Below are 18,366 nucleotides of genomic sequence, written 5' to 3' on the forward strand. Positions count from 1 at the left end.
AGAACTTAATGTCCTTTACATGTTTTTAATTCTACAATTATTCTCACATTAAGGAAAGCATGAACAAAAAGGGTTAAAGATGTGGAACCGCAACAGGCCTTTATATAAAGACACCTTAAAAGAAAGGCAGCTTGAGTCAATTTGGTCTAAGTTATGGTGCTATAATATCCATCTCATGGAAGTGTTTCTGATCTTAATGATAGTTCTATTAAAATTCATGACACCAAAATTTGTAAAAAAAAAAAAAAAAAAAAAAGTCGAATTAAATACTTGAAAATGGGTTAAAACAGAGTACAAAAATACAGGCAAAAGGAGGAAAAAAAAAAAAAAAAGAAAGTTGAGCAAGGGCACAAGAATGATCTCAAACCTTTTTGGATTGAAACAACCAACCTCCCAGTTGCAATGGTACACTGTGCGCATGTGAAACCCTACAAAACTGAATAAGTCGTGTTGCTTTCAACTGAAAAAACACAAGCAACAACATTACATGTCCTTTTAAATCTCGCAGAAGAACTCAGCGCTTTAGGAGATCAACATGCACCTCCGTGCGTAAATGCATGCTGTGCTAACTAGAGCAACTAGGTCACCCAAATTTTCAAGGGGAAGATGTTTCCTTCAGGGCAGTGTTCAGTGGGGTGAAACATTCACTGTGTTGGTTTTCAAGACACCAAGCAGACTCCACCATGCTGAGCGCTACACCGTGTACTACTGACATGCGTTTTTTAGGTTTTTGTTTTATTGTTCTGTCATACTGACTTCCAAAAAGTGTTACACTAAGACATAAATGGACAAAAAGAGTCACCTTGAAAGGACACTAAAAGACAAAGAAAGATATTTGACTCAAGTCCTTGGCAAATAGAAGCCGTTAAAGCTCCCAACCTCATTGAATACACAAAATAAATTCTGTTCTACCAGAAAACCTATTTTAATGAGAACAGACAAAAGGGCCAGTACATGTGTGCACATCAGTGTGAGTCTCAAATTACCTCAAGCAAAAAGTGTTGCTGTTACCAGGCAGATAAAACTCAATATTTTTATTGCTGTTATGTCACATCTCTTTTTATTGATACTAACTGAACTTCAACCTAATAGTTTTTGATTAAGACAAAATGTGCTGCACAGCTGATTAATTCTGCAGTCAGGGGAAGCATCAACAGAACTGCTGCAAGCACAACAATGATCTGTTTTGTCCTTTTAGTCACAGTCAGTGAAAGGTCTTGCAACAGCTGAGATCGCTCTCCCCCAAGCGAAACAAATGCAAATACTGTACAAATATGCATGAACTCATGTGTGGTCAAGCACACATACAGTAACATTCACACAAACATATTTGTTCAGCCACAAAACGCCACAGGGAAAAAACACTTTGAGGAAGCATGGTAACATTCTCTCTCTCTATTCTTCGGTGAAGTTCAAGGTAATCAATATATTGCAGCTGCATTTCCTGCCTATAAGAGAAGAACAGAGGCCTTATTGTGCATGAAGCACAACGGAGTCTTCAGAAAACAGTAAATGTCAGGTGAGGGCCTGTGGGAGGAGGGATCCAGTACCTACTATTGTACAGCTTAGCACCAATGTGCAGCATACAGGCCTGTAGCTACATAGAGATTGTTTCCCTTCTGATATTTGTGTAAAGTAAAGTGAAAAAACATCTTGTAAATGTCACAAAATGGAAGCCAGAGTGTTACACGTTGCTATAATTAATTTAATCTTTATCCACTCATTTCACTCTCATATAGTCCATGAAATATGGAGTTACAGCTGGGACACTGTTTGCTTTGGTAAATTATGTTTGTTCAATCTGTACAATGAAATTGCTGTTATTACGCTTTTATTTTTGCAAGATATGACATGTTCAATATGTGTCATGTTTCAAGCCAAAATACAGTTTGATATTTGCTGAGATCACTTCAACCTCACTCTCAAATGCAAGTACAGAGCTGTGGTAGATGTGATATTACAGCTTTACTTGACAGAGTTTGCAGTGCACCTGATTTTAGTTTATATTTTTAATGGAGTTGTACACAGAACATTTTGACATCTGAAGCAGCTCTTTGCAAATTTCTGCTGTTTGTACTATAACATCTAACCTACCGTAGATTAAAAAACATTTTAGTATATAAAAAACTGACATAGCCTGGGTGGCCTTAGCCGAGTAGTCCCAGCTAATCTAAAAATGGGCAAAAAGGTGAACCATGGGTGGAGTTGAGGCGGGCCGGGTTGGTGAAACCGGTGTGGAGGAGTCTTTGTCTGTATGGCTCTTGCTAGCAGTCTGTGACCTGAAGGCAGTGAGCTAACCCACCTGTCAATCAAAGCAGCCCCTCCCTTAATTTTGCATAACTTGAAGTCTTGATACAATTTAAACAGGTAGGTTTAAAAAAAAAAAAAAAAAAAAAAAACAGTTTACCGGGCGGTGAACTTGTGTATTTCTGCTGTAACATTGGCCATTTTAACACGATGGTCTATGGAGATTGAATACATTTTGGAACCAGCCTCAAGTAGCCATTTGAGGAACTGTTATTGGCACTTTGGCTTCATTTTTCAGGCCTGGAGTGTGCTGCTTTACATCAGTACTGTGTTCTTCTTCCCTTCCGTTTGTTGTTTCATGGTGGTTTGACAAACAGCTTTTGTTACCGCCAACTTCTGGTGGTAATAATGCATTGCTACCAAGCGCCGATACAAATACGGGAAATAAGACAATAGTTGCATAAACTATTTGAGGTTTTACTTTTTAATAGCTATTCAAAATCCATACTTTAGAGGTGTTTTTGGTGGATTTTTAACCTCAGAACTGAACCAGACTTAATGCTAACCTATGCTAACCATCCCCTGGTTCCAGATTTATTTTTTATTGTAGGCACAAGATTCATCTTTTCATCTAACTCAAAAAATATCAAAAACAGAATTTTTTTTTTCTTCAAAATGTCATTGTTTCTGTCAAGTTGTGTAACTGCTGAGGTTGAGTGCACATTAGTATTTATGGGCACAAGCAGCTTTTCAGTTTCCCATCAAAATCTGCTTACAGTTACCCTTTGAGGCAACAGCATCAGCCTCTCCATCCTCACAGTAGTTATTACAGTATAGGTACTTCAGACACAAAGGCAGCACCAATGCACCTATATATAATGTATATATAGCTTAATTTTTTAAAGAGACAAGAAGCTCTGTGATCTAACCTGTCTCTGTTGGTTCAGACCCTACAATGATAATACTGACATTATCATCTCATCTCCTCCTGCGAGTCCCTCTGGAAAGCTCAGAAAGTCGACCTCAGTGTCTCTAATTTCAGACACTTAATGAGATTTTTAATTGCTGACCTTTTGAGAATGGTTTCATACCAGAGCTCATGAGAGCACTTGAGGGGAGCCAACACATACCACTCAATACTCACACCAGGATCCTTCATATGAGTCTTTCAAAGGGTTGAAATGTACCCACTGATAGATCAATGTGGTGACTTATCACTAAACAGATCCAGACTGACAGAGACAGACTGATAAGATTTTGATTTGAAACTTGAAAAATAATGAAGCGAGCTAAAAACAACAACTTTTTATAGTCCTAGAAATTCATGGGATGTCTTTTTTTTCCCACCACACTAATTATCTGGAGGCAGGAGAAGATAAACACAACAGTCTGCAACATGACCACATCATAAACTCCCTCTGCTGCGCTTCATCAAACTTTTACCATCGCTCTGTATGACAAGTGACTGGTACAAAACAAAATCTCACTAAACAAAGCCCAACTGAGTTGAATAAGACAACAAGACTGCGCGTTAAAGCGTTGCTGTGCCTGACAGAAATATATAATACGTAGGTGGCGCTGAGTGCCTCTTTGTACCAACAAACAAAAGCAGAGACTCCAAGGACTATGGATGCACAGCTTAAAAATGTGTGGCTTCAGTTTCTTACCGTGGTGAGATATCGCAGCCCTGCTGCATGAAAGCGCCGAGTGAAAACCAAAGGGAATTGAAGATGCCAAACTCATTGGTCTGCTCAGGACTCTGCTGGTTGGTGTTCTGCTGCGTTGGTGTCTGGCCCTGCTGCACCCCGTTGGAGGCGGCCGCTTGGGTGGGAGTCTGTGGCTCAGCTCCCTCTTCATAGTCCTCAGCGTGCCACTCGTATGGGCTGAATCGACTGACGAGGAAGAGGACAACGCTGACGCCAATGTAGGCAAACACAATGCACATCCAGATCTCGTAAGCCAGTGGGTCCAGGAATGAAAACACGCCGGGTTTGGATTTGGTGGGTTTCTTGATCATGATGGAAATACCCAGGGACATGAAGGGCTTAGAGAAATCGATAACTTCTTCACGGACCAGCGTGATAGTGAGTGGCGCCACGGCCACATCTGCTTTCTGGGAGCACAAACACAGGCAGGCATGTAAACAGTATTCTAGTATTTCAACTGTTGTTTATGTTCTACAAAGAGTACCCATGAGAAAAATACATCTGGCAAAGATCTTATACTTGAAGCCAATATGTGCAGAAATCCTATACAGTGAACCCTCGCTATAACGCGGTTCACCTTTCACGGTCTCGCTGCTTCACGGATTTGCATCGTGCATTGTGTTCTGCATTCTGATTGGCTAAACAGTCTCTCCGCTTCTTCTCTACCTGTTTGTCAATAACGTTGCGGTTTAATATGTACACGTACGTAAAACAGCTTGCCAAATTAAAAATAATCGATGGTGGCATGTCGGTTTATAAGAATCTTTTTGCCCAGAAGAAAAAAGAGCGACAACAACTACCGATAACTATGTTCTTCTCTCGAAAAACCACACCTGCACCGCCGGCTTTAGAAGAAAGAACCGCTGCAGAGCGGAGTCAGGATGCAGCGGCTCAGTCAGAAGAGCAGTGAAATACACGAGTCACTATTTGTCCTACTGTACTTTGTATTTGTTTTCATAATCATTTTTCATTTCCTCCCGTTCTAATCCAATGACTCGGGTCGCAGTGGGGCGGTGCCGATCTCAGCAATTTGAAGCCTTCAGTTCGTATTGATGATTAAAATTATTATTTTACAGTACAGTAGTTATTTGTAAAAAAAAACATTTATACAGTACTTTTATTTGTTAAACAAATGCTTGGGCCTGTAAAAAGGTTTTGTTCTTTGGTTTCAATGTATTATGGAGTATTTCATTGTATAATAATTGTAAAAAAAAAAAAGGTTACTACTTCACGGATTTCACCTATCACGGTCTCTATTTGGAACGTAACCCCCGCGATAAACGAGGGTTCACTGTAATCACAAGTTTTCCCAATACCATACTGTAAAGTTTTGTTTCTCTATTGCCAGTGAAAACTGGTCAAATTCAGTCTTTTTTATACATACCACTAACTAAAGTCTAAAATACCCAGATTATATACAGCCTGGCCCTAAATACTGCTAAATATGAGGGGTAATGAAAAGGTTCAGGAACTGATCATGTTGCACGACTGGAGCACAGCACAGTGATGTGCACTGAGGAGAGGGAAACTATGACCTTTGTGAGTACATATTTCAAGTTACATCACTAATGCAAAACCAGCACCTGAGTTACACACGTTTTTGTGACCACTGACAATTTGCAATTTTACTTTGACCTTGAGTGGATAATGCGCATTAAATTGTGTATCAAACTCAGGAAATCAGCAACAAAGACTCTTGAACTGCTTCAGAAAATCTATGGCACTGAAGCAGAGAGCTGGCTGAGGTGTTTTAAGTGGTGTTCACAATTCAAGAGGAACAAAACATTGCTGTCGGAGACTGAAGAAGGTGTGTCAGGTCAGGAGCACAACCAGGTGGATTTTCTTTGACATTTGCAGGTTTTTGCTCCTTGAATTCATCCTTCAGGGTTTGAATGTCAACACTGAGTTAGCACAAATGATCTGAACTGTGGCGTGATGGTACCCGGGTTCTCCAAACACGACACCATGCCCCCTCAAAGTGCGTTGAAAATGTATACGTTTCTTGCATTCAACAACCAATAGCTTGAGGTCTATATCTTCCCCCTGGTCCATGCACATCACCGTGTTGTGCTCTGTTCGTGTGCAACAGGAACAGTCTCAGAACTTTTTGATCCACCCTCGTAAATAGGGTTATAACAAAGCAAAAATAAATAAATACAAAATCTCATTAATTAGCCTTGTCCTGTATAGATTTAGTATTTACAACAGATTTTTTTGGTTGTTGCAGTTTTGGTGTATTTTCCAGCTTTGAATAGGGAATAATGACAGAAAGAGCTCTGCTGACTTACCCCATACACCAGCTCTCCGACCATGCCATTCCACATCTTGGTTTCAGGATCTCTGGCTCCGTACTTGCCATCTGAGACAACCTTCAGTTTGTACTGGTAGCTCACATGCTTGGCTATCTCTGCAGCCAGCTCAACGATGTAGCCCTCGTACTTATCATTCCCTACGAGCTGCTCGTGGTTCTTCTTCAGCATCACATATGGAGACTCCTGTTGGATGTGGGGAAACCATGAGTAAAAAGTGATCTCTGTTTTATCGTCAATTTTACTTCAGTTACCTCTGTTGTCAAAAATCACTGAACAGTTTCTGAAGTAATTGAGCAAGTCACTGATGTGAAAACTAAATATATGCTGATGCACACCATTTCTCCACACAGGTTGTTGGGACTATAGGAGGCTAGCTTTTATACTGTAGCAGGACAATTTGTTGAGCTAATTAAGCCAGAGACAGTGTTATGGCTTCCAATAAAGCTTTAGCATGTAGTTAAGTTTAATAATACTATCGGAGAATTTAGAATGGATGTTATGGATGCATTTTATGCTCCACCGCCATTCATCTCATCTTTTTTTTTTATATATATATATTGTTCAGCTTTGGAAATGAAAGAAGAAAAACCTTATTGGGCACAAATATAATTGTTGGTGTGAAAGGCAAAGAAGAAAAGGTAATTCTGTGAAATTACAAGACATTATTTTGGCTTTGTTGCTTGAGGGTATCGTGTGTAATTCAAACACAAAAGGTGCCTAAGTATGATCATTACGGCAGCATAGCCACATTGAAAGGAGTGTTGAAAACAAGGAGCATGCAAGGAAGCACAGTAATTGGACAAGATCATTAAAGCTGATGTGAATTGAAGATGCACCTGTCTATATATGTGTGTGTGTGTGTGTGTGTGTGTGTGTGTGTGTGTGTGTGTGTGTGTGTGTGTGTGTGTGTGTGTGTGTGTGTGTGTGTGTGTGTGTGTGTGTGTGTGAGAGCCATGTAGACAGTAGACGGTGGAGCTGACAGCGCTTTCAATCCCGGCTGACCTGTGTTCCAGGGCCAGGCTGTTCTTCTTGTTATGCTGATATTTCAACATCTCACACTGATTGACTGGCCTGAGAAATTACAGCTGACTTGACACCCGGGGGCCCCGCTTCACTTTCAGGATTTCATACACAATTTCAGTCAGCTCACTATGAATGGTCGACCAGCACTTGGAAGGCCTCAATTCCCACAAGTTGTTATGTGTGCCTGTTTATAGCTAAGGCTTTGCTGAGCTGAGCAAATCCTGCCACCGTGTTTCATCAGGATCTATGGAGGGGAGGGGGTTCCCTCTGCGTGCTACAGTTATCTGTGTTCCCTCTGCGTGCTACAGTTATCTGTGTTCCCCTGCTCTTTATGGTTGAGGTGAAGCTAATCATTGTTACACATAACCTGGGGCCCACTGCTAGACAAATGGCACCCCAGGGAGACAGCGGAGAGTAAGGTCTGGCATGCAGCACTTTCACAGAGTATGCACTTGCACCTGACAGACACACACACACGTGAGCATGTGCCCGCACGCACATAGACATAGCATGGCATATAGTGGGTCCTCCACGACTCATTCTCATTGACCTCGAACAGTTCCACTGAGATCTGCTGTCAGTCAACCAATACAGACACAGATTTATGTTCAAGAGAGTGTGCAAACACACACAAAAGTATAAAAAAAAAAATACATGGGAATAACCGTGTTTAATGAGTTCCATCATTAGTCAAATTGTTGTTTTATTCCTCTTGGATCTGACTACAAGCTATATGATTCTCTTTTATATGCTATATGCTAATCCATTTTAATTCCTGTGGAGACTGAGGGCCATTAATAACAAACTTCTAAACTAAACCATAACATTTCATTCATGGACTGGTTTTAGTGTAAATCCACAATCATGAAGACATGAAGCTTTGATGCTCCATTAAACGCGCTCTGCTTTACTCCTCCAGATGTCCAGTCTCAGTCTGTGTGCACAGGCCTGGACAGCAGGCACTGTTAAGAACTAATGCGATTTCTTCAAATTGACAAAACAACAACCTCATTAAGCAACGAATCAGAGAACAAAAGTTAAAAAAGTGTAAAAAAAACCAAAAAAAACCTCTACACTCACACCTTATCTCTTCTCTAAGGTTCCAAGACAGAAAACCAATTTATCTTCCAAGAAAAGGGGACACTGATAGGAGATTATGTCAGAGTTATTTTGGGTCTGTACTCGGGAGGCTGCAACTTTTGGATTTAAGTAAGGATTTTCACCTGCTTTTATAATTAGATGTCAGTTAGACTACAAGTTATTTTTTTTTTTCATTTTATGCAAATAAATACTGTCCACCTGTACCAGCTTAGTCCTGTCAGGCAAATTGATATGCTACTTCATCGACACCTAATGTCATGATATAAATGTACTAACTTGAATTTATACTGGATGCTTACACTATTGATTACAATATTGTTACAGTAAAATATTCATACATGTAAATATGTGTGATGGTTAGTTTGCAATTATACTATGAACCCTCAGAGTAGCAGACGTAATATCAACAATTTTGTATCACTTTAAGCTAACTGTTTTAATCATGTTTCTCTTTTAAACATCCATTCTCATTAGTTAACTATTTCAAACATTCATTCAAATATAGCTTTTAGCAAAATGTTCAACTTCTCTACTTGTTTGGTAACTACTTATGACATATTCTCATTCGCAACATGTCATATTGACAAGTTGCAGCTGTCTCAAAATGTGAATCTATTTTTTTATCCAATTTAAATTTCAGGGTTTTTATTCTTCAGATAAGTCAATCTACTCTGCATCTTTCCAGGTACCCCTTTGGAAAAGTACTGTAAAAAGGACTGTTGCATGCTGGCAGACTGTTGGTGTACTTGTAGGTCGGATGTGTTCATGCATAATTCAAACAAGATTAAAAAGGTACAAAGTATGCAAATGTATCTATTTTTTGCATATCATCTTCCTAGGCTTTTTATTACCAACTTAAATAAGATATCAATAAATTGTGTATTCTATATAGCCTCTTCAATATTAGCTGAATGGATTGTATTAAAGTAAATGTTAAGATTTATTTAGATTGAACTACTGACTATTACAGCCATTTTGCATCAATTTGTTAACACTCAAGCAATTGTGTCTGTGAAGCGTGATGTAGTGGTCCTCAGAAATGTCCTATATCTTAATTTAAGGCTTCCCATCCCATCCCATCTCATTGGTAATGTGAGTAGATTGTTGTGTTCAGTTGTTTACAAGTGTTTACATGAATGACTGCACAGACTGAAGTGTGCCAAAGTGTTTTTTCTGTTATTCTACATTGTCTCTTGGCTCCATCACCTCCACCCAGCCGTTATCTGGTGAGTAGTGAATGCCACGAAAAGGAAGCACACAGCTGAAATCGTTTATCCCATTAATCCTCACAGTGGAACTCAGCGGCACACACACTCCCTTGTTACACCTGAAGTCTGCTGCATGATGTCTCATATTGGCTTGTGTTTTTAATTTTTAATTTTATTTACACATTTCTTCGATACATTGGGTGATACCTGCGTTCACTCCAACAAAATCACATGGCAGCAGTGGTGCCCAGAGATAAAAGATATTCCTACTTGAAAAATATATTAGAAGTACAAAAAAGACTGCAGACATGAGGTATTTTGTGATATAAAATTTTCAACAAGCTGCAGACACTGAGAACATCCTGTACCTGCAGGGATATACTGTCCTTACCATCTTTGTTATCCTCCACTATATTCCAGCCAAGTTATTGTCAGCTATGCTTCTCTCTTTTGAGAAAATGTCATGATAACCTGGCTGCTCTGAGAGTTGGTCAGATTGAACCCGTGCCTCCCTCCTCTCAAACCTAACCCACAGGCCTCAGCTCCTCCAGCTCTGTTATATAGGCCAGGAGACTCAATACAACCTCGACAAGTCATGTTGAACTGCCTGGTGGTGACATCTGAACCAAATAAAGAAGGGAGAAATGAAGGACACATTAACACAGCCTCAGAAATACTGCATGTGTTCTCCAGGCCCTCCGATGTATTTCCTAACTCCAAAGCTCTGAAGCTGCAGACTTCTGTAAGTATAAAGGTCCCTTGCCTGTTTCTTATTTATCTTGACATGATATCTGAGAATGTGTTGACACTGAGCATACTTTTAAACATACAGTAAATATGTACTGAACTAACCCTGCCAGTCATCAACACACTCTGTCAGCAGGACAAAGACAAAACTCTGCACTTCTATTGTAGTTGGCCAAATAAAGTTATCCTGATTCCAATTCTGAGCAGGCACCAGTCAGACAGGGAGAAAGTTAGCAGAATATAGCTGGGAAGGGAAGGACAGGAGCGAGATACAATCACAGATGTCTGCTGAATTATTTCAGGGGAGTGAACTTTGAGGAACTCTATCATAAAAGAAAATGAAAAATGTTACCCTGACTTTCCTCTCTCAGTCTCTCCCTTCCTTTCCCAAATCCCTCAACCTATGTTTTATTTAATTATTTTATTTTACTCAGCCTTACCAAGATAGTGGTGACTATGTATGTTCTGTTCTGTAGTCCGAAAGTCTCGTTGCTGCCTCTCACGAAGCTGGCCGTGGTCACGTACTTCTCATCTTCATTCCAGTAGCCGACCTAAGACGAAGACAATGTGTCACAAAGTCGTTATTTATGTGCTAAAAGTCACATTTTGACTTGAGTGAGAAATAAAAGTGAAAATTTGAAAACTTTTACTCATATAAATAGACTTAGATAGATTTATAGACTTAAATTGAAAATGTATTCATCATATTTCTTATGACTTAGAAATACTTAAATTCAAGAGAGATCCTATTAGTTGATTGAGCACATCCTACATGGCTGCAAAACATATAATTGTAATGTAATAGGATGTGTTTTAAAAAAAATTAAGGGATGCAAACAATACAAATTAAACTTTGACTTTGATTTTGCTCCCAATCCCTTTCCATGCATCTTCACCGTCATGTACGGCTCACTGAGCTACTCCTTCTCCTCACTGTACGGCCTCTCCAGTGCACCTTATTTTACGGCCTCTCCAGTGCACCTTATTTTACCACCAGTGGGATTTCTCTTCCTGCTCCAGTTTCCCTTTTCCTATGACTTCATACCTACTCATTAATGTGTATGATAAAAATATACAATCATTAAATTTTTCCACTTCACATGACATATATAGGGTATTATGAATTTAAAAGACTTAATAACAGTGGCAGTAGTGGGGTGAATCCTTGTCACGAATTAGCTTTTCATGCTCTGAGTACATGCATGACTTATCATGTGATCACTTGAGCGCTGCTGTAAAAGGTTACTCTTACACTTCACTGTGAGTGGTAGTAGGTTGCTTGTTAAATGTGTCTTTATCTTCAGTAAATACCTTTTTTTTTTAAACTCCTAAACTGACTCCTCAGAACATTCGTAATTCTTAGTTTGATAAAGATGGCCCAGACCTGACTTGGATTTGAACTGAGTAAAGTGTAAGGTTGTAAAAGGAGCAAATAAGAAGCTTGCAGGCAGAATTAAAAAAAATGTGTTCTTGAGCACAATAATAAATAAATAATAAACATCTGAAATTGCCATCTTACCTTCTTGGGTCCAGAGGGGGCCAGCTCCATGACACTAACAGTGTAGTTAGTTCTGCGGCCTTTCTCGTTGAACTGAATGTGACCGGTTAATCCATCGATACGGACCTGTAATGAAGTCACAGATAGAGAATAAGTAACTCAGAGGCACAGACTCGTCTGGCAGATGATTAAATAATGGTTATCATGAAGCACCATATTCAAATATGCCCTCTTCTTCATGTCTGTGCTAGCAGCAAGCATTTGAATGTCACGCTTACATGCAATGCATGTTAAGCCCGCATGTGTTTGTATAGTATTCATTTGTGAAAGTCCACAGTGCCGTAGGTCCCTGAGGAGGTGAATGACAGACGGTGTGCGTGTATGTGTACAGCGTGTTTGTCTTGGCTGTGTGATGGAATTAATTGAGCGAACACGGCGTCAATCTCCAGTCTTTCTGCAGGCAGATGGCTAGATTGACTGAGCAGGCCACTGCACAGCTACTCTGCAGACAGAGCCCCAGGCTGCACACACACACACACACACACACACACACACATGCAATTATATGTATGCCCTCACAGACACAGAGCATTCATTATACCCTCCATACTTCATATTAATAGTGTTCAAGAGTAAATAAAAAAAACATACTTGACTTTTAATTTGACTTATAATTGGCAACTGTATTCAGTCTTTTTAAGAACAGAATTAAAAAAATGCAACAAAAATAATTGCCCTTGTTCCTCGATACACGTGCATGTGTCCCCGTGAGATCAAGAAGTCTCACAGCCAGTCCTGCATTTCTATTTCCATTGCCAAATATTGCATTTCTAAACTCAATTGCTGATGTCATATTCCATGATGATCACGGCTGAGTGTTATTGCCCTGCAGGTTTTGTTTACTAGCCGTGATGTCACATTTGATACTGGGGAGCTCTCCTACGACTTAATGTGAACTTTACACGACAGAATGGGACCTAATTTGTTCAGCCAGCCCCGACTCAGGAGCTGTTAGGTAATGTGCCACTCAATAATGTATGTGTGTGTGGGGGTCTATGTATGTCCGTGTGTGCGTGTTTGTGTTAGCGTGTTTCTATCCATGTGTGCAGACCTGCTGCAAGGCTCTCTGGATGTCTATGCCCTGTCCCCAGGGAGCCGGCGGGTTGGCAAGACACTCTCCAGCATTGCCTCTGCGAGAGATGTCTATCCTCTGTCTCCTCAGATTCTGGAAGGCGGTGGACATGACTTTGACCCCGTCATATGTTAGAGCACCTGTGTACTGCAAAGAAAGAGCAGATAATTCAAGCAGAAGCAAGATTGATAAAAACAAGGAGAGAGTCAAAGCAGAAATGGAGGAATTTACGGTCATTATCAGCATTTCTATGACTTCCACAAGCCTTCAAATTTTAATTCAGTTCCATTTCATGTCATGGAATATGCAGCTTGTGTTTTATAGCACATCTAAAGGCATAATTTCTATTACTTCAATTTTCACTTAATTTCTTGACCCTGCAAACACAAATGCTTGGATTTGGAATCGATCTTATCTGTCTGGACTGTATAAATCAATAATAATTCAAGAGCAGATCTGAATCAGCAAACAAAGATAATATTGGTCCACCATATTTATTCAAGGTTCCTTTCATAACTTTTCCCAATATAGTACTGACAGTCACAAACACTCTAAATCAGGGGTCTTCAACATTTTTCAGGCCAAGGACCTCCAAACTGATAGAAAGATAGAGCAGGGACCCTCTACTATATATATTGGAAAAAATAGTGTTTTATACTAAACTGGGCCTAGTGCCATGTATAAACATACCTCGTTATTGTGCATTCAATACTAAGCTATTCAAATAATCCACAGGTTCATATATTCATGTTTTTATTTTAAACATGTGCAAAGTACAGTGAGTAGGGTGGCCGTGCCACTGCCATTTATAAACATACCTTGTCTACTGATACCAATGCCAATATCAACATTGTCTGTCAATTGCATGATAATCATGCATACAAGCTATTCAAATTGACATTTTTATTTTAAAGCTGGGGACTTAATAGGCTCTCGGTCAATCATGGGGAACCTGACAAAGCCAACATGTAACATGCAGCCTTGCGATTGGCACCACAGCGATAAGGGCGGGTCCTCCTCTTTGTGTGCAGGAGGCTTGGAGAGACAGGTCCAGGCTAGTCTCACGCTGTGAGTGAACCGGTGCCCAGCTTGGGGGAGCTCCTGCGTGTCGCTGAATGTCTGCATTTCTGACTGAACGATAACATATTCTGCCTCCATTTATCCATTCACTACAATATGTTGGATTCATGTTAATGTGTATTTAAAGACATTTAAATTTGTAGAAAAAAAAATGTGGGGGGAAAAATGTGGAAAAAAATATGAAAAATTGTCTAATCAACCAAAAAATTTCACGACCCCCTGCAGTACCTCCGCGGACCCCCTAGGAGTCGCAGACCCCCTGTTGAAGACCTCTGGTCTAAATGACAAGCCCCTGGACCAACAATTTGTCATATCTTTTTATATATCATGCTCTTTCCAAATTTCAATAAAGCCAGGACACTGAGATAAAGTGAAGTGGTATTACCTTGAGTCCACTCTTGGGCACTTTAGAGTCTTTATTATCAAACTCCATCCACTGCTGGACGACGCGGCTCACACTCGGCTCGGAGTTGTTGACGAGTTGGAAGCCGGTGATGTTGGCTCCGCCTTTCCTCAGGTCTGTCAGGTCGATGTCCAGGAAACCCTGAGACAGGAAGCCAGACAGTCATGAACTGAGGTATACAGGTATGAAAACACATTTATATTTATATGAATTAAAGTAGTATTTCCTGCATGTGCACAGAACATGATTATACAGAACCTTAGGAGGAATTTACTCAAACTTCTGGCCATGGATACTGAACCATGCTTGCCAAAAAAGATCAAAAGGAGCAAGAGACACAAAGACACAAAGTCCATTAAAGCAGATTTAAGGCCAACTAGACATTACATTCCAGTTCATGATCATGATTTATAGCTAGAGCGAAAACCCTTTATGTTGATATGGAAATTGTGATGATGAATCTAGTGAAGTGATTCGCAACCAGGGATTCCGGAGGTGAAAATGGGGGTTCATGGAGGGTAATGAGACTAACCTAAAGGGGAATTAGATGAGAAGTTACCAAATGTTTAGGCTTATGACCCCTTCTAACAAATCCAAGCCAACTTGTGAGTTATTAGAGGCTTGGAGAGTTTTTAGTATCCAGTATTTAACTCCCCGAAAAAAAGGTATACAACAGAAAGAAACATAAACAACGATGAACTTTATGAAGTAAATTGGTTTGCAGTTTTACTTGGAGGGGTTATTCCATTGAAAATACTTCATTGCTGTCTTTCCCGAGGGACAAGAGTAATGAGTAAGAAAATAGAAAACCTCATTTCATGGCAGGAGCAGTCTGGAACCAATCTGTGATAGACTGAGTCCTCATAGGCTACTGTTAACAATGGTTGGATCAAAACCTTACAGGCTACTGTGAACAATGCAAAGCATGCCTCAGGCAGAGTAGAATGGAGAGAGAAGAGATTTACTGTAATGGTATCTCCTACTTGTCTTTTTTTTCTCCTGACTATTATGTGGAGAAGGCTGTTTTTCAGCGAGGGAGAAAGGCAGAGAGTGGGAAAGGCAGTTTCAGTCTCTCAGCAGGCTGCCTGTCAGCGTGGGGAGAAGAAGAGGCAGACAAGTGGGACTGGGTGGGGGTAGAGACAGAGCAGCAGAGAAGATTTGTCTGTGATTCGTCTAAGGCTTAAAAGCAAAGTTTTGACTGATGAGAAGAAAAGGTGCCTCTCTGGATTGTCCCCTTCTCACCAGGCATCTCTCTGACAACACACGGCGATTCTATCTTTTCTCTTTATTCTCGGGTCTGATGTTATTTGTTTCATGCCATTTGAAGCTCGGGCTCTCTCTTTGCCACACGTCGGTCTCAAACTCTCACTTGTTTACTTTCTTTGATCAGTCGAAACAAATGAAGACAAATAAGGAGGACCGGCTGTTAACGAGACTAAAGTTCTCTTTTTTTAAGGGTAAGGTTGACGTGCAGCAAAGAGAAGGCTAGTTCAAGCGTCAGGAAACAACGGCAAGCAGAGCGGAGGAGCGGCACCGTCTCCCTAATGTACCTGTGTGTGTTGCCAGGAGTCCATATTTCTCAGCTGAGCAGACAGAGTTGTGTCTTTTGTTCTGCTCTGTGAATGAGCTAATGCTGTGCTGTGAGCTGAGGAGGTTACTATAGAAACTAGCCTTTGCTAACACGACACGGAGGGGGGGTTCTTCCAACAGATACTGTGACCACATCTCAGTACTTTTAGCTGTGAGCTGTAAGTATATTCAAACTATGCTCTGTTGAAATCCACACACAGGAGCAGTCGTATGTACAAGTACGTGAATTAGCAGGATTCAAATAAAGGTACAAGGACACAGAAAGAGTCACATTTTGCACAAACCTTTTAATGGTCCCTTTATAAATTACTGTGGCCACTTTGTGCATCAGCTGTTATTACTGTCTGAGCCTTATCATTTAAAATTAATGTTGGCAAACTGGCCAAACAAGAGAGACTGAGCCAATCTAAAACCCACAGCAGTGAGAAATTGTTGAAGCCAGCCGCTGCATATTAATGCTGTTATTACCATACCTTCTGTTGCTGTCACTTTGCTCTTCATTTAGTTGCATTTAGTAAGTGCTGGAGTGGTCTTCTTACCATTCGCACTGAGAAAATGGCAGCAGACACGGACAGCTAATGGATATGAGCTTCCATGCATTGACTGCCTGACCTTTTTCTGTCACTGAGTCTGTACAGATTTCTGTCTCTGACTGTCGCAGGCTTCCCTTTTGTGCTACTGTACTTTCTGCAGCTACAACAGTGAAAGAATACATGATGTGGCTGATGCGTTAAATGGGAGGGAGAATACGTAAAACCAGATAGTTATGAGGCAAACACAAGTCTATTAAATTGGCAATAAAGTAGTGGAAGTCCGGAATCATGTTATAAGCTACATTTAATTGCAAATCAAGGGAAATGAGTATGTGGAGAAGTATGTAGTACATGTTTAAAATAATCTAAATAGATAAAGGAAAGGCAGTGACATCATGATGATCCCTTACCAGGTTAGCCAGAATGTAGTGGTAGCTCTTTGCATTCTTTCCTTGCTCAACAATCTGCAAGACAAGAACAGAGGAGAGAAAATAAAATGCTTGTCGCACACCAGCAGAAGGTATGTGAGTGTGAGAGGGTGAGGGGAGGGTTCTGACAGGGTCTCAGCAGTATACCAGACACAGAGCAGTGCAGTGTTTGACCTTGTGCAGGCGGAAAGTAGGTTTACAGGAAATTAGAGCAAAGGGACTGGACTTTTAACACTCTACACACCGTAAAGGAATGATTAACTTTACAAATGTCAGCTTTAAGAAAAGGAGAGTTCAGGAGACAGATAAAAACAACTTTAAGTGAGATGTCCTTCCCTCTCCTCTCCTTTGGTGATGAATGGTATTGCTGAGAGGGCTGTTTCCTTAACCAGATACCCACTGTCACAAATACCCTCCTCACATAAACCAACCACTGATGCAATTCAAATGTTTACTATATTCATAATTTTTAAACACAAACAAAGGCAAACCTGAGCTGAACATTAAAAAGGGAATAAATAGGTAGCATTGCAGAAAAAAAAAACTATTAAATGAAGACAGAAAATAAATTCAAATGGCTTAGTAGATAATTATTGAATAATTAAATAAAACATTAACTCTTTAACTGAGGTAAATTACAAGTGACATGAGTCATCAATTTGCAAATATAATAATGTATACTGTGTTATATTTGCCCCTCCCCAATGTGCCTGTTCTTTCCTGCGTTTCCAGTATATTGTTTCCCTCTAATATCTAAATAATTCATAATGCTCTACTTCCCAGGATCTCTATCAAGGGCTAACAATATAATTAAATAATGAAGTCGGTCAGTGTTGAACTGAGCACAAGCCCCTCTCCCCCCGACACGTCGTCCCTCTCCTGCATGCACTGCCGTCATTCTCTAACTGTAGGCGTCCCAGGTCAGCCAAGCTACTGAGGGTCAGCAATTAGAGAGGTGGATCGTGTCATGCCAGAACTGGTTCATCATAAGAAGGAAAACAATTTCAAAAAGAAATCCCCAACTATAGCAGGTGGTAATTGTCTAGTCTGTGTCGGCCTAAATAAAGAGCTTAGTGTAGGGTACAAGCACAACAAATGTGGCTGTGTAAATGTGTCATCACAACAGTCACAAAAAATAATGCCAAGTGGGCAGCATTAGTTTAAAGCCATGCAGAATCTAATTAATAGCCTTAACACTGTGGATTAGTTGCTGGTTTCATTCTCTCCGCTCAGGCACTGTGGAATAAACTCAGCACATTTTTAACTCTTCTTTCTCTCTGTGAGCATTTTGCCTTGTGTATACTTTTGTGGAGTGTATTTTTGTGTGTGTTGTATGTGTGTGTGTCTAACGATGCTGT

The 18,366-nt window shown here is 40.2% G+C and overlaps 1 protein-coding gene across 1 annotated transcript in view; it reads right to left on the minus strand.

Moving 5' to 3' along the window:
- Positions 1–18,366, minus strand: part of gria1a (glutamate receptor, ionotropic, AMPA 1a) — a 67,315-nt gene that overhangs the window by 25,641 nt on the left and 23,308 nt on the right. Inside the window, 7 exon segments of the mRNA XM_069696859.1 lie at positions 3,915–4,360; positions 6,242–6,448; positions 10,785–10,895; positions 11,864–11,968; positions 12,954–13,121; positions 14,440–14,598; positions 16,991–17,044. Of these exon segments, the coding sequence (XP_069552960.1) occupies positions 3,915–4,360; positions 6,242–6,448; positions 10,785–10,895; positions 11,864–11,968; positions 12,954–13,121; positions 14,440–14,598; positions 16,991–17,044 (1,250 nt within the window).

The sequence above is a fragment of the Brachyistius frenatus genome, unplaced genomic scaffold (assembly GCF_029030835.1).
Source record: "Brachyistius frenatus isolate BFR_SWC_R1_liver_20210118 unplaced genomic scaffold, ASM2903083v1 Contig_22, whole genome shotgun sequence".
Taxonomy (NCBI): domain Eukaryota; kingdom Metazoa; phylum Chordata; class Actinopteri; family Embiotocidae; genus Brachyistius; species Brachyistius frenatus.